This window comes from Liolophura sinensis, chromosome 13, assembly GCF_032854445.1.
Source record: "Liolophura sinensis isolate JHLJ2023 chromosome 13, CUHK_Ljap_v2, whole genome shotgun sequence".
Classification (NCBI taxonomy): Eukaryota; Metazoa; Mollusca; class Polyplacophora; order Chitonida; family Chitonidae; genus Liolophura; species Liolophura sinensis.
Window position 1 is genome coordinate 22114506 of NC_088307.1, and position 16349 is coordinate 22130854.

Sequence of the window (16349 nt, forward strand, 5' to 3'; positions counted from 1 at the left end):
AATAATTGTACGCATAAATTTCACTGAAAAAAGTGATTTAGTAGTTAAAAAAGGTTGAAGATTAACAGTGCACATATATATGTATGTGAGTGTAGTAAGCATAAAGAGTAAATCTTTGCACAATAATTCCAAAAATCAGATTTACAATTTGAAAATAATCTAAGGTTGTTACAAACAAACAAGCCACCAAACACAGTATCTGTTTAAACCATTAAACTTCATTTTAAGCAACCTTTGAAAAAAGTTCAAGGTATATTTCTTTCTCCATTATGTACCTGTTGTTTTGGGGTACTTGATGGGAGAACAGGGGTTTTGAATGCCCTGAACGACCCCACAGACGAGGAAACATTCAGAGAGGTCAACCCAAGGTCAGCCTTCTCATTGCCCTGGTCACGAGGTGAAAGGTCATCCATGGTCAGCAGAGGAATTGTCACAGGGGAGGTAATTGTGCCTGTATCAGGTGATCGGTTCTTAGCATAGCGTCTGTGGCTGTCATCTACTTCATGATCAGATTCTGTAATACTGGAAGCACAGAAAAAAAAGCAAATGTCTGACTCAAGACTTACATGCATTTCTTGGCAAGTGTAAGAAATCAATGTTTCATGCATGCTTGTCACAGAGCAAAGTCTTTACAGAAACACTTGGTCAGGATCAAATCTAGAGCCATCTTAGGTCTTGAAAACATCTGGGCTCCCAAACTGTTGGGCCCTCAAACTAATCAAGTTGTAATAAACTAATACGCAAAATGAACAAAAGCATGATGGTTTACACACAAAAAGATTAATCATCACACAATTTCTTTCATACAAAGACTTAAAAGCTCTCAGAAAGCTCATATGAGATGCATTTATTTTAACATTTCTTTAGGTACAATGTCAACAATGTCACCTTTAAAGTTTGGGATCAAAATCTTCAATTTTTTTCAAGGTATCGGACTTTAAAAATACATCAATAATTATTTTTGGTAATTCCACCCGCATGTACCTACCACAAAGGGCTCTTTTAAGGGGATTTTCTGTTTTACTTTATAATTTCTTTTCAATTTTGTATTAAAAATTTTAATGAAGAAAAAAATAGCACACAAACAATGTAATTTTCCATGTTCAGCTGGGTTACGTGAAAACAAACACCTTTTTAATGTCATTCAGTAATAACTATATACAGTAAGAGCAGAGAGCAGACAAGATGGAATGCATGAAATACACTTTGTGATTTTACTGCACAAAACATTTGAGGTCAGTGCCACAATGAATCGTGAGTGTTCAAACAGACTTAACTCGATTTTACTGATGTATCATTGCGGCAAAAAAGCAACCTTGTTATTAATTTCCAGCTCGCACAATACCTGTGTTCCAGAGCAGACAATCCTTGGAGCGATTTTTCTGTTTGGCGTAATCTCCTCCGAAGATCCACACATTGTAAGACAAGGGAGTCCGGAGAGAGATCTGGGTGCTGGTTAGCCATTCAGCTCTAACAATTAAAACAAACACTTACAAGTTATTTCTTCTTATTTATCTGATTAAAGTTTTATGCCATACTCAAGCAGTATGAGGAGAGGAAACAGGGCAGGACCTGGGGGCAATACAGTTACACTGATTGGCTTAATGCTAGTTGACCCCCACTGAACATTCATTTGGAGGATGACTTAATTAAAGTTGAAATAATGAGATCGTCAAAATGGATTTCTTCCGGAGGCTTCTGTAGACTACTGGTTAGCCTGGCAGCACAGCAAAATGACTCATGAGTCCCTCACCAATGCCACTGTTGTGAGTTCAAATCCAGCTCAAGCTGGCTTCCTCTTCGATTATACATTGTGAGATTGGTTGGTCAGCCAGCAACCTGCAGACAGTCGTGGCTCTGCTAGTTTTCTCCCATCATAATGATGGCAGCTGTCATATAAGTGAAATATTCTTGAATACAGCGTAAAAAACAAACAAACTAAACAATGAATAAAGAAATAAATTTCTTCTGAGTTACTTTACTTATTTATTATGGTTTAATGCTAGCATCTAGAAAATTGTCAAGGGGTCAAAATCAACTTCAAAATGTCACTGTCCAATCAGATCAGTGGCAAGTGTCTTTTGATTTATTTATTTTATTTGATTGGTGTTTTACGCCGTACTCAAGAATATTTCACTTATACGACGGTGGCCAGCATTATGGTGGGTGGAAAACAGGATGAAACTCACAACCATCCGCAGGTTGCTGGAAGACCTTCCCACATACGGCCGGAGAGGAAGCCAGCATGAGCTGGACTTGAACTCACAGCTACTGCATTGGTGAGAGGCTCCTGGGTCATTATGCTGCGCTAGCGCGCTAACCAACTGAGCCACGGAGGCCCCTGCAAGTATCTTTTACTGGTCAGGTCTTCAACTGGTCCTTCAGTTAAAAAAAAAAAAAAAAAAACCAAAAGAAAAGAAGAGATAAACTGTACTACAATGTATTTACATGTAACTGTACATCATCTTATAAAAGCAATACATGTATTTTTAGATGACAGCTTGCTTATCAGGTACGGTCACTAATAAGTGAACTAATTACAAACTTCAACTCAAGCAAATGTTGATAAATCACAGGACAGTGTGATCAGTGCTTCTTAAACGCAGCAAGCCCAAGAAAAATTTCATTTGGGTCAACAGTGGACCAACTTTAAATTAACACCCTGGATATAGGAAACACCAGCCTTGACCTGGTACCTAACAAACCTCCTAACCTAAAGCGAAGGCAGGGTCAGTGGGTGCTGGATTTAAACACATCACACTCATTAGTCAAAGATTTTGTCAGTTACAGCTGAGCGAGACCAACACCTGTCTTAATGCAAGACTGCACAAATCCGGACAGCTCAGTTGCCTAGCCACAACAGTGGCTAGCACATGACATGTGATTAACACACTGCAGTTTTGAACTTCTGTTGCTTGAATTTTGAATTGTTGAGTTTTGTATTAACCTCAATGTTATTTAGACAATCATTTAACCTCTGAGTCTGTACCAACAGCATAAATAAAGCCTGTACGTGCCACTATACCAGCAACTGTCTGGATGTGAGTGGTGTCAAATTGACTGAACCAGTGATGGACCACAGAAACTGCCAGTTTATTTTAGAGTAGCCTGAAAAACTGTTTTCTTATATTCATAAGCTGTCTTGGGAATTCCACACTGTCTTACATTCACTTGAGCTCCTTTTCCTGTTCCAAATGCCCTCATCTGATTGTTAGAAATTAAGAAATAACCTGTTTCTTTACTTCTCAGCTTATGATCTGGCAATACGATGAATACGGCCGACTGTCAGCAACCTGCGGATGGTTGTCAGTTTCCTCTGGGCTCTGCCTGGTTTCCTCCAATCATAATGATGGCAGCCATAGTATAAATGAAATATTCTTGAGTACAGCGTAAAACACAAATTAAATAAATAAATAAATATTTATGAATATCAAAACATCATATAATTTTTTATTTACTTGACTGTTGCTTAAAATGTATTCACTTATGAATACATACCATACTGGTAGGCCAAGGTGTATTGGAAATGGCCATGTCTGTGATTCAACAAGAGGGATGCAGCTATATGGCTTAAGGGGGCTCTCATATTTAGGCTAATGCTGCATGGTGTACCCACTCATTGGCACCTGTTCCTAAATTTTCATTCCTTTCAACCACAAATTCCCCAGTATATCAATCCTATATTATCCTAGACGTCACGCTAAAGGGATTAGCTCTGCTCCTAGCGTTGTTGTTGTTGTTGGGCGTCATAAGTTACCGAACTTGTCAAAGCATGTTTCAAAATGACGTCTAGCAATTTCTCGTAGTTAATTTTGTCTACCATTGAGGTGGGGGTGACACACCGCCCATCAAAAACCTCCCGTGCAAGCGAAGACTAATACGAAGGACTAAGTAGTAAATTTTCAAACCAATGTTCTCAATAAAACAGATGAAAACAATCCCACAAAGTGTCATCTTACGTTTTCTGCAAGTTGCCGTCAGGCCGACCGCCACAATATCTGATTGGCCAGTTTTACAGAAAAAGGACTTCTTATATATACGAAAACGGAGTTATTGCTTTCATATAATGCGAAGCCATCCTTAGGCAAAAAATTTCTTGCACGCCCATTACTGCAGCGATCAAGTAATTGAAAACATAATTATTTTAATTTACAAACATAACAGGATGGCATAATGTCTACTTATCCGCTATGTTGATAGATATCCGTAAGTTTGCTGTGCCTACCTTTTCGTGGCCTTGACCTTGCCGATGCGAACGTTAAACATTTGGAAAGTTTACTTTTTTGTATTCAGCGAGGTCATCGGCAAAAGCAGGTGACAGCTGAACAGCACACAATACTGTTAGACTTCTTTCGTGTAAATCTGACCGAAATTTGACGTTTAAGAACGCGTTTATTTATAGAAGTGAAAGGTCAAGGTCAAACTTTCTAATCTTTCTGCGCATGACTGTGCAGTCTTCCTTTTGGACATTTGTCGGCCCCCAACCGATGCTATCTAAGGTGCTCTCGTTAGAGTACCGTCTCACTAAAAATGGTGAGGTGAAATTTTATAAACATATTCATAGCATATAGAGTGATATATTGTGTATCTTGTCTCCAATTTTGGAAATCCGATGGTGAGCTTCCTTTACAATATTTGTGGATTGAAAATCATCACAGCCCCAGATTTGACACACGTCATGCTGGTTAAAATGGCCGATTTCATACTGTTCTGCCCACGTGTTTAGCGTGTGGATTTTTTCCGTCTTCATGACACTGTCGTAGAACTAAAGCCGAGATATTCTGGAATCTCCATGTTCTGAGAGTGGAAAACGCCTATAGCCTAGAGCCATCCGTGCAAGAAAAGTGTATGGGCGTTGTTGTTGTAACTTACCAGGACTTTAGCTAATCTCGGCTGTAGTCGTTTAATATGGGGTTAGATCACAGAGGAGTCATCAAGGATAAAAGAGTGGGCCGGCCGTACGTGGAAAGGTCTGTCAGCAACCTGCGAATGGTCGTGGGTTTCCTCCCACCATAATGCTGGCTGCCGTCGTATAGTGAAATACGAGTATGGCGTGAGACACCAATAAAATAAATAAATAAAAGAGTTGGATATAAAAACAGTTTAGGGTGTAGAAACTCTGCGGCACATGACAAATGTTCAAGCGAAATGAACTATTACATGCATTTACCAGGCAAAACTCTAATAAATTATTTTCACCAAGACAGTCTCTGTTCCTGTGCCAATTTTTGCCACATTCTGTAGCCTTTAAGGTGGGTTAATCCAGGATAATTCACAGTTGTGACATACGTCCACATTCTGTGTTGACATCGTGACCTAATAGGGTTTTTGCTCAAGGCGCATGGATGGTTGACCTTTCAGTTTTGGTAACTGGCTGTCAGTTCTGAGGGACAGAAAGCCACGTTACTGGGGAGGCACAAATTTGCAATTGTCTGGAGGCTATGGAGCAGAATGACGGACCCTATGACTTGCGAAATGTCAAATTAAGTTTATAGTGAAAAAGGGGGTTGTCTTCGGCAAACGTTCCAAATTTCATGGAAAGGTCAACCACTGCTGCACATGTGCGCCTAGCTGACCCAGATTTTAATCTGGAAACGCACAGCAACCTCCTAAATACAATCCTATTTTCAATTGCGGATTGTCGTCATGTGACTGAAAAATTGTTGAGTACGATGTTAAACCCCAAGCACTCACTCAACTGCGGCTAAAATTTACAGGAAAATGGTGATGTAAAGGCAACAAGCGAATGTGGCAAAATATGCATAAATATTTTAGCTTTCAGAATTGCTGTGCTATATGTGTATTCAGGACGAATCTAATGCGCATACATCAGAATTGAACAAGGAGGTGGCTCTTTGTAAGCATTATACCAGAAACAGGTCCACATAACTCTTGAGCTAATGGTGGCCAGTATTCCCTCATTTCAGTATATATAAGCAACTCTTTGACCAAGGTCTCGGGGCTAACGTGGAATTCTACAGAACTCGAGTGTCATATGATCAAAGTTAATGATGTTTTCTGGCATCAAACTAGGAAATATTCCGATAATCCGGAGTTGCAGACTACTTTAACACTGTCTATCTTGGTACTTCCTTAGCTTGGCATTAGGCATAAGCAGACCTAGGATAGCCTCAAAAGCCTCCCAACTCCTTTTCTTATGCTGGCCTAGCATCAATGGAGTCGTGACGCTTACAGTATTGATTTAGTACTCAACGAAGGTCAAGGCTGATTGTCTTTGTTATGGATGAAATGCCGCACCCACCACACGGCCACCATACGGCCCTACTCGTTTTAGAATAGATTTATTATAGCCATTCCCATGGCATACGCTCCTTGGTGAATGCCGCCATCTTCTCAATACTCCACTATGAAGCAGGACATGTTCGTAGCTGCTCAGCATGGCGGCATTCGCAGATTAGCGTCTATCGGGGAAGCCTTTGATGGAGTGCTTCAGTGTGATCTTGCATACCGCCAGATTAAAGCATGGTAGGTCTAAACTATTTTAAGTTTACCGTTAGAAGGTACCCTTAAAACTCTGCTACGCGCGTACGCAAAATGCGTGAAAAGTGTCCTATCATCATGCACACTTAGGTCGAGTAGAAAGTGAGCATCAGAAGGTAGTTTCTATAGGACAGCAATGTTTATTCAGCTCTCGGAAACATTTTCACCTTTTTGTTTCACTACTTTATACTCTGATATATGGAAATTATGCTTTCCATTTAGCATTAGTGTTTGCCAGTTACCTGGTGCTGACTGGATACGGGCGCCGGAGCTCTTTTTTTTTTTTTTTCTTTTTTTTGTTTGTGATGATTGAAAATTGAGAAGGTTGCCCATTTCAAATACATGGAAAAAATACCCAAAATTGATGGTGCTTGACTTCTATAAAATCTCATTTCCACACAACTAATGACACACTGTTTCCTTAAAATTAGATTTGGGGAAGTACTTACCTGAATGTACCCATGTGGCAGTTAAGTAAGTGGGTTTTAACAAGTTTGAATTTTGGTCACACATTTTTGTCTTGCTCAAAGATCACAGCTGGTTGACATAGGTGCATATGTGTATATCCCATTGATTAGGGGGAAACTCAATAAGACGTACCTGCTGGAATACACAAACCTTTTGCGTGAGCCATGGGTGAGCCGCTTGTCAAAAGGGGCTAGTCTCAAGGGCGCATGCTACGACTTACCACAAGGCTGATACATTAACACCCCTAATAAAACAAAGCTGAAGTCTTGCTGTGTAGGTATCGTACATTGAAGAGCCAGAGTTGTTTTTCTTTCTGTTATACCTCTGTGTTCAGGTGGAAGCAAGTCTGCCAGTCTTCTGTTTGGCATTCTGTATAGACTGAGCTGTAAATGTCTTATGAATGGCATTCTGTACAGACTGAACTGTAAATGTCTTATGTATGGCATTCTGTACAGACTGAACTGTAAATGTCTTATGTATGGCATTCTGTATAGGCTGAACTGTAAATGTCTTCTGTATGACATTCTGTAGAGACTGAGCTGTAAATGTCTTATATATGGCATTCTGTGTAGGCTGAACTGTAAATGTGTCCACATTCTACAAGCAGATAGTTTTGCCATGACAAATACATGTAATGGTGAATGTGATTTTGTTTGCAAATATGTAACAGTTTCAAGTTTCGTAGCCACAAGAGTTACTATTCAATACGCTTTTGATGTGCTGTGGATTTCTTCAAATAAAAGCATCACCTGCATCCACACCTGTCACTGATAGTTGTAGTTTTCATTCAAACACTTACTGTTAATCTGTTGAATCTATATTTGTGTTAGGGGCCTCCGTGGCTCAGTCGGTTAGCGCGCTAGCGCAGCGTAATGACCCAGGAGTCTCTCACCAATGCGGTCGCTGTGAGTTCCCGCTCATGCTGGCTTCCTCTCCGGTCGTAAGTGGGAAGGTCTTCCAGCAACCTGCGGATGGTCATGGGATTCCCTCGGGCTGTGCCCGGTTTCCACCCACCATAATGCTGGCTGCCGTCTATAAGTGAAATATTCTTGAGTACAGCGTAAAACACCAATCAAATAAATAAACTATATTTGTGTTCATCTATTCCCCCCACACCCCCACCCCACCCCCAAGAGACACACCCATACACCTTTCACACACGTTTTGTAATCACAAACTCTTCTGCACAACTACTGCAAGAGAGTTCATTTTAGTTGAGGTACTAGACTAAAATACATCTCTTTGCATGTAGAATGCAAAATATCCTACGCCACATTGGGTGTTTCACATTGTAACTGGCTTAGCTTTGCCCCTCAAATCAGTTACGGGTTTACAGCTAATTGTAATGCCAGTACAGTGAAATGACCCAAGATCCTCCCACCGATGCGGTAGCTGTGAGTTCTAATCCAGCTTAGCTGATTTCCTCACTGGCTGTACGGGGAGGTTCCGCCAGGCTCAGCCTGGTTTCCTCCCACTGTAATGCTGGCCATTGTTTAAGTGAAAAATCGTGAGTACAGGGTAAAACACCAATCAGATTAGTAAATAACTAAAAATGATTTGTCATAAAAGATGCAAGATTGCAAAAGTGGCATTAAACACCATTCTTTCAGTCAAAAAATTAAAAAAAAAAAAAAGAGGTGTGCCAGAACAGCACAGAGTTTGTTCAACAGTAGATGGTTTTAATATGCTACAAAACGAGTTGTTTGATATTTACTTTTCATTGTTTCAGGGATTTGTGAAAGTTGTCAAGAATAAGGCCTACTTCAAACGATTTCAGGTCAAATTTAGGAGGAGGAGAGGTAAGAACAAAGAGTGGGGAGATGACATTCACATTTGTTTTTCATTTTATATATGGTAGAGCGTCCGCTTCGGGACTGGTAGATCCAGGATCAATCCTTGATCGAGTCACACCTAAGACTTTAAAAGAGGAAGTTGTAACTTCCTCGCTTGGCGTTCAGTATGAAAGGGATAGTGCAACGACTGGTTGACCCGTATCACTATAATGGCTCGGGCAGTGCGGCTTACTTGCCTTCGGTAAGTCGTCTCGGTGAAGCAGCACTAAATAAAAGAGCGGTGGAAATCCGTTCTGCAATAAGGAGGTACATTACACGTACATGCACCCTAAAGATTCCTTCGTCGTCATATGACTGAAAAATTGTTGAGTACGACGTTAAACCCCAAGCACTCACTCACTCACTCATTTTATATTTAAGAATAGCGCGAGAGTTGTGGTTTCATCCATTTGAACGAGAAAGAAATCCGTCTTAATTTGAACAAGCACTGATCTTTCTGATACTGCAATAGCTGATCAGGACTGATGGAGTTCCTGTATACCTTTAGTTTCATACCATTTGTAAACAGTGCCTGGATGATGTAGGAAGGTCTGTCAGCAACCTGTGGATGGTCGTGGGTTTCCCCCGGGCTCTGCACGGTTTCATCCCACCAAGACGCTGGCCACCGTCGTATAAGTGAAATATTCTTGAGTTCGACATTAAACACCAGTCATATAAATAAAGAAATACATGATCGGTCTGGTCATAGTATGGCTAAGCCTAATGTGCTGAGTTTTGTTGCCATCAAGGCGAGATGTTCCAGATATTTTGTGGGTGAAAACCTTAAAGCCCATAGACATATAAAGTATATCGTTTTTGTGTTTTTTTAAGGCACAAATTCATGACCTGTGTTTCTTTGTGTGAGGATCTGACCATTATATTGCAGTACTAAACATGTTAATGTGTCAAAACAATGTGTCGGTTTGAAGAGTTATTACAGTCGCAGTCTTGATAAAATCAGTAGGACCAGTCCTATTTAGGAACTGCATTATGCATCCAAGACTTGAAGGGTGATGAACCCCTCAGGTGCGAACCCTCTGCGGGCATCAGTAACAATCAGTTCACGCTCGTTGTTTGTGATTGAGGCTTCTAGCAAAGAGAAATTTGCCAGAGGTTCATGAAAGTAGTGGGAAAAAAAAGAGAGGAATTTTTTTTTTTAAATTACATTTGAAATTAATTGTAAAATGGCAGCACAGCGAATTCAAAAGTGAGCATCATTTGGTCTCTAAATATTTTGCCAATGGAAAGTTTGTAAATGATTGAGATCAGCTTCGTTAAACTTTCAGTTTTGTTTGTTTCAGAGGGTAAAACTGACTACTTTGCCCGCAAACGCCTTATATGGCAGGACAAGAATAAGTACAACACCCCTAAATACCGCATTATCGTGCGCTTCACAAACAAGGATATAGTATGCCAGGTAAAGTAGATGTTGAATATTCAGAGGTCGTTGAACTATGGTGTTACTGATTGTCCATTTTGTCAATTTTCAAAGGTCAACACCGCTGTAAATTCTCGCTGGTCCAGATCTGTTGTTCACAGTCCTTTTTTAAAATACTTATTGGCCAAGTAAGATGTGTTGATCAGTCTCTTTTTTGTAATTACGTTTTCGTCAAGCATGATCCATCACACATGCTTACTTTTGTGGATACTCCGAGATCAAAGAATGCTGCTCAGTGTATCTAAATTAATCTGCTGCTAAACATATTGAAACAAGATTCTCATCAAGTGTTGTTGTTGTTGTGCAGATAGCGTACGCCAGAGTGGAGGGAGACATGATCATCGCTGCTGCGTATGCTCATGAGCTGCCCCGATATGGCGTCAAGGTAGGGTTGACGAACTACGCTGCAGCGTATTGCACAGGTCTTCTACTGGCCAGACGGGTGAGTACCATCTGCACACTGCTAAGTCATGGTTTTGTGAGATTACAAGCTTCTGTAATGGGAATATGCCCTTTTAAGGTGAACAGCCTATAGTGGTCCTGTTGTACCATGTCACCTGTCAAAATCGTTAGGCAGCTACATTTCTGTATGTATATTTACTACTACATGGGTATCTGAATAGGTTTGACAGACAGTTATTTAGAATAGACAAGAATTTAGAAAATTGAGAACAGAATGTTGTAGACATTGGGTTAGCCTTGCGGTGCCTCAGTGTCATTGAGATGTCCTATTCTGGCAAAATTAACATGAGAGAGATCGGGGAAAATTGGAGAAAATGAGACGGTCTAATTTCAAATTCTGGCTTAATCTATACATGTAGTTGTAAAACTTAAAGTGCTGCTCTGAATACAAATTGTGTAGAAATATTACAGTGATATGAAAGAAATCTTACAGAGTAAGCCTAACACTACGTTTCAATAGGATTTTGATGAATAACATTATTTAACCCATATAACTGAAGATTCCTTGAAAAACAAAACCTGCTGTGTCCGTAAAATTTTCCTGATGTGACATGATAATATTCCCTGTATGACGTCGAATCAAGCAGGTGTGACGTTGAGTAAGGTATTTATGCTGGGATGACGTCGAGAGCATTTGACAGGGCAGCGTGATTTGTGGTCAGCGATTGATGACGTCATGTGTTCGTGGGTGACGTCACACTAGGCAAAGTGGAAGGGACAGAAATATTTTGTTTCCATTTACTCTGACGAAATGTACATTATCGGTTTTAATTCACTGCAATATTTTCACAGTGTAGGAAAGCAGCTCAGACTATCCCAGTCTTTATCAATTCACCTTGCTTTTAAGAAACAGATGTTTTGACACCAAAGGAGCCCTTTAAGGATTTCCTGGTGTGGAAGGAGGTCTCCTTTGAGCCTCCAAAACAGAGCAAGACATGTAGTCAGTACAATAATAGCAGCAAGGTTTTTTTACAATCGATCTGACATAGCATAACTTTATTACTTTTTGGAACAAAATAGTTCAAATTCATTGCACCCATATGGTGTTTAGATCGCTGGTACATACGAGGCTTTGGTTCCATCCCAGCCTTGCATGGATTCCCTGCCACCATTCTTCGGGCCTTGACGGCATTAATTGCCACATTATGGTTGATGTGCCAGGAAGGACCTGTGTCACATGTGGGAAAGTTGGTTCATGGCTTGCCAAAGGCTAATGGTTTAACCTCGGGAACCTAGTTCCTTTTTTATGAAACTTATCCCTAGCCAAGATAAGACAAATCTATATCCAAATGCGTTATTACGGTGAATTTGGAAAGGTAATACAGGTATATATTTTAATTGAGGAATATCTCATTTCGTTTTCCATCATACAAACCACATGTATGAGTAATACTTTTATTTTCAGCTGCTTAAAAAACTGAATTTGGACTCAATCTACCCTGGTTGTGAAGAAGTAAATGGAGATGAGTTTTACGTGGAGGATGTTGACGGTGAACCTGGAGCGTTCCGGTGTTTCCTGGACGTTGGCTTGGCGCGCACCACCACTGGTGCCCGCGTGTTTGGCGCCATGAAGGGGGCTGCGGACGGAGGTCTGGACATCCCTCACAGGTAAGTCAAACTGAGCACTTCAGTGCTAAAAACGTGCTATCCCATCACAGTACAGGGTCAAATAAAGCTTTTATAAACCATAAAGTAAAACCATTGGGGATTGGTCCTGTATACCAAAGTTTATTGTCTGAAGTACAGTCTGTGCAAATGAATGAAAGAAATTTTTTCAAACATTTAAGTTTAATATATCAAGAAAAATGTCCCATAATTTGGGCCCTTTTAGCTCGCCTGTATAAAGTACAGGCGTAGCCTATGTCGTACCCTGAGCGTCGGCGTCCATTACTAGAGAAAGCAAAGTTAAACAAAATGTCAGGGGTGGTATCTTAAGAAGTACTGATTAGAAGTATGCATATTAAGTGCCATAAATTACTGAATTCATGACTGAGTGTATTGTGTATAAGAATCAGTGTTAAACAAAAGTGTTCAGGGTGGTGTCTGAAAAAGTACTGCATGTATTGAGCTGGGGTTTGCTCACATGTAGGGCACTATAGTACGAGGAGGATATTTTATCGTTGATTGGGTGTGTGCATATTATGTGGCATAAATTACTGAATTCCTTAGTGTATTGTATCACTAAAGTATCGGTTAAGATACAGAAAGTATCTTAAGAAGTAGTGTATTGACCTGAAGTTTTACACATAAAAAGTACTAGGACGCACAGGGGATGTTCCATCGCTGATGCTAGGTTTAGGGTGTCTTTTGACTTAGTACCCCCTAAGGGTATCAATATGTCTTCGCAATTGAGCCTGCTGTGAGCATCAGAAACACAAGTATTCCACATCCATAATATTAAAAAAAAAAAAATAACGGACTTTCCCTTTCCCAGCGTCAAGCGTTTCCCAGGTTATGATGGTGAGTCAAAGGAGTTCAACGCGGAAATCCATCGAAACCACATCTTCGGAAAACACGTCGGCGATTACATGAAACAGCTTCAAGAGGACGATGATGATGCTTACAAGCGCCAGTTTTCCCGATACATCAAGCTGGGCATCACTGCTGATACTGTGAGTACACCCAGCGTATTTATTTCTGAATGTTTCAAAATATTGGTAGCAGAGGCAGCTGAAACGGTTGAAGAATTAGGGTTTGATTTGCTCCATTCAAATGAAATTTCTCCTGCTTATTCAGTATGAGTAATATGGAGTTGGTTGTTGTAACTTGGTGTTGTACTTATTCATGCTAGAATATGTATTTAAGGAGTACAATAATGGCTCACTTATTCATGCTAGAACATGTATGTAAGGAGTACAGAAATGGCTCACTTATTCATGCTAGAATATGCATGTAAGGAGTACAGAAACGGCTCACTTATTCATGCTAGAACATGTATGTAAGGAGTACAGAAATGGCTCACTTATTCATGCTAGAACATGTATGTAAGGAGTACAGAAATGGCTCAATTATTCATACTCACTTATTCATGCTAGAACATGTATGTAAGGAGTACAGAAACGGCTCACATATTCATACTAGAACATGTATGTAAGGAGTACAGAAACATCTCACTTGTTCATGCTAGAACATGTATGTAAGGAGTACAGAAAATGCTCACTTATTCATGCTAGAACATGTATGCAAGGAGTACAGAAATGGCTCACTTATTCATGCCAGGACATATATGTAAGGTGTACAGAAACAGCTCTCTTATTCATGCTAGACCATGTATGTAAGGAGTACAGAAACGACTCTCTTATTCATGCCGGGACACGTTAGGAGTACAGAAATGGCTCACTTATTCATGCTAGAACATGTATGCAAGGAGTACAGAAATGGCTCACTTATTCATGCCAGGACATATATGTAAGGAGTACAGAAACGGCTCACTTATTCACGCTAGAACATGTGCGTAAGGAGTACAGAAACGGCTCAAATGTTCACGCTAGAACATGTGCGTAAGGAGTACAGAAACAGCTCACTGGTTCACGCTAGAACATGTGCGTAAGGAGTACAGAAACGGCTCAATTGTTCACGCTAGAACAAGTGCGTAAGGAGTACAGAAACGGCTCACTTATTCATGCTAGAACATATATGTAAGGAGTACAGAAACAGCAGTTACTTTGAGATTGTGTACCCCAACCCAAGCACCATAGGTATTTCCAAATATGGGGTTTTCATGTGAAAATTGTTAAAAATCACTTAGATAAATGAATTATGACGATCCAAATCTTCTATGTGTTGATTCACAGATTGAGGACATGTACAAGAAAGCCCATGCTGCAATTCGGGCTGATCCTGCTGCCAAACCAGCTGTGAAGAAAGAGGTGCCCAAGAAGAGGTGAGGTTACATAAGACGCCATACCCTTGACGACTTAGAATGAATTTTCTTTTTTAACAAGCTTTGCCTCGGCAAGTTCATGGTAATACCTGCTTAGACAGCCAGTGGTTTTCATCCAGCTTTCCCTTGGCAAGTTCATACTGAGACAGCCAGTGGTTTTCATCCAGCTCTACCTTGGCAGGTTCATGGTATATTTGCTGAGAAAGCCAGTGGTTTTCACCAAGCTTTACCTTGGCAGGTACATGGTATATCTTCTGAGAAAGCCAGTGGTTTTCACAAAGCTTTACCTTGGCAGGTACATGGTATATCTTCTGAGAAAGCCAGTGGTTTTCACAAAGCTTTGTCTTGTCAGGCTCATGGCATACCTGTTGTGAAAGGCAGTCGTTTTCACCAAGCTCTACCTTGGCAGGTTCATGGTATACCTGCTGATAAAGCCAGTGGATTTCACCAAGCTCTACCTTGGCAGGTTCATGGTATATTTGCTGAGAAAGCCAGTGGTTCTCACCAAGCTCTGCTTCAGCAGTTTCTTGGTATACCTGCTGAGACAGCCAGTGGGTTTCGCCAAGCTCTACCTTGGCAGGTTTATGGTATACCTGCTGAGACAGCCAGTGGTTTTCACCAAGCTCTACCTTGGCAGGTTTATGGTATACCTGCTGAGACAGCCAGTGGGTTTCACCAAGCTCTACCTTGGCAGGTTCATGGTATACCTGCTGAGACAGCCAGTGGGTTTCACCAAGCTCTACCTTGGCAGGTTCATGGTATACCTGCTGAGACAGCCAGTGGGTTTCGCCAAGCTCTACCTTGGCAGGTTCATGGTATATTTGCTGAGAAAGCCAGTGGTTCTCACCAAGCTCTGCTTCAGCAGTTTCTTGGTATACCTGCTGAGACAGCCAGTGGGTTTCGCCAAGCTCTACCTTGGCAGGTTTATGGTATATTTGCTGAGAAAGCCAGTGGGTTTCGCCAAGCTCTACCTTGGCAGGTTCATGGTATATTTGCTGAGAAAGCCAGTGGTTCTCACCAAGCTCTGCTTCAGCAGTTTCTTGGTATACCTGCTGAGACAGCCAGTGGGTTTCGCCAAGCTCTACCTTGGCAGGTTTATGGTATACCTGCTGAGACAGCCAGTGGGTTTCACCAAGCTCTACCTTGGCAGGTTTATGGTATACCTGCTGAGACAGCCAGTGGGTTTCGCCAAGCTCTACCTTGGCAGGTTCATGGTATATTTGCTGAGAAAGCCAGTGGTTCTCACCAAGCTCTGCTTCAGCAGTTTCTTGGTATACCTGCTGAGACAGCCAGTGGTTTTCACCAAGTTTTCCACGACAGGCTCTGCTGTGAAAGACTGTGATTTTTAACCAAGCTTTGGCTTAATCGGTAGCAGTATAATGTGACGGCGTGGGGTGTCATGCCTGGTGTCTTCGGCATTATATTTCAGCAGCGGCATGGACACGCGCTGTCATAAAACACAGTATATATACAAACGGCTAATGACTCGTCGTCCTCTTATGAATGAAAAATTGTTAAGTACAACGTAAAACCCCAAGCATATATACATACATACATAGTGCTGTGACTTTATCCCCGTAGGTGGAACCGCCAGAAGATGTCAAGCAAACAGAGGAAAGATCGTGTCAAGCAGAAGAAAGCTACGTTCCTCAAGAAGATGGAAGAAGGAGATGGCTGATATGCGTGATTTTATGGCCTCCGTCTTTATTTATGACATCAATCAGAATGGGCTGGCGTGAAATAAAAAAAAACCTAGGAAAACAAA

The 16349-nt window shown here is 40.9% G+C and overlaps 1 protein-coding gene and 1 long non-coding RNA gene across 3 annotated transcripts; one reads left to right on the forward strand and one right to left on the reverse strand.

Moving 5' to 3' along the window:
- Positions 1–281: 281 nt before the first annotated feature.
- Positions 282–4285, reverse strand: LOC135480119 (uncharacterized). 2 transcript variants are annotated; one of them, XR_010445900.1, is made up of 3 exons: positions 4226–4285; positions 1346–1470; positions 282–522 (listed from the first exon to the last, which is right to left on the reverse strand). It is a non-coding gene; the product is annotated as an uncharacterized LOC135480119 (long non-coding RNA). The 2 variants fall into 2 exon arrangements; XR_010445899.1 differs by lacking the exon at positions 4226–4285 and adding an exon at positions 3960–3973.
- A 178-nt stretch (positions 4286–4463) lies between these two features.
- LOC135480334 (large ribosomal subunit protein uL18-like) lies at positions 4464–16349 on the forward strand. Its single transcript, XM_064760157.1, has 8 exons — positions 4464–4533; positions 8699–8768; positions 10103–10218; positions 10547–10681; positions 12107–12309; positions 13136–13313; positions 14496–14584; positions 16166–16349. Exons 1-8 carry the CDS (start codon positions 4531–4533, stop codon positions 16260–16262), a joined length of 891 nt encoding a protein of 296 aa, XP_064616227.1. The 5' UTR covers positions 4464–4530; the 3' UTR covers positions 16263–16349.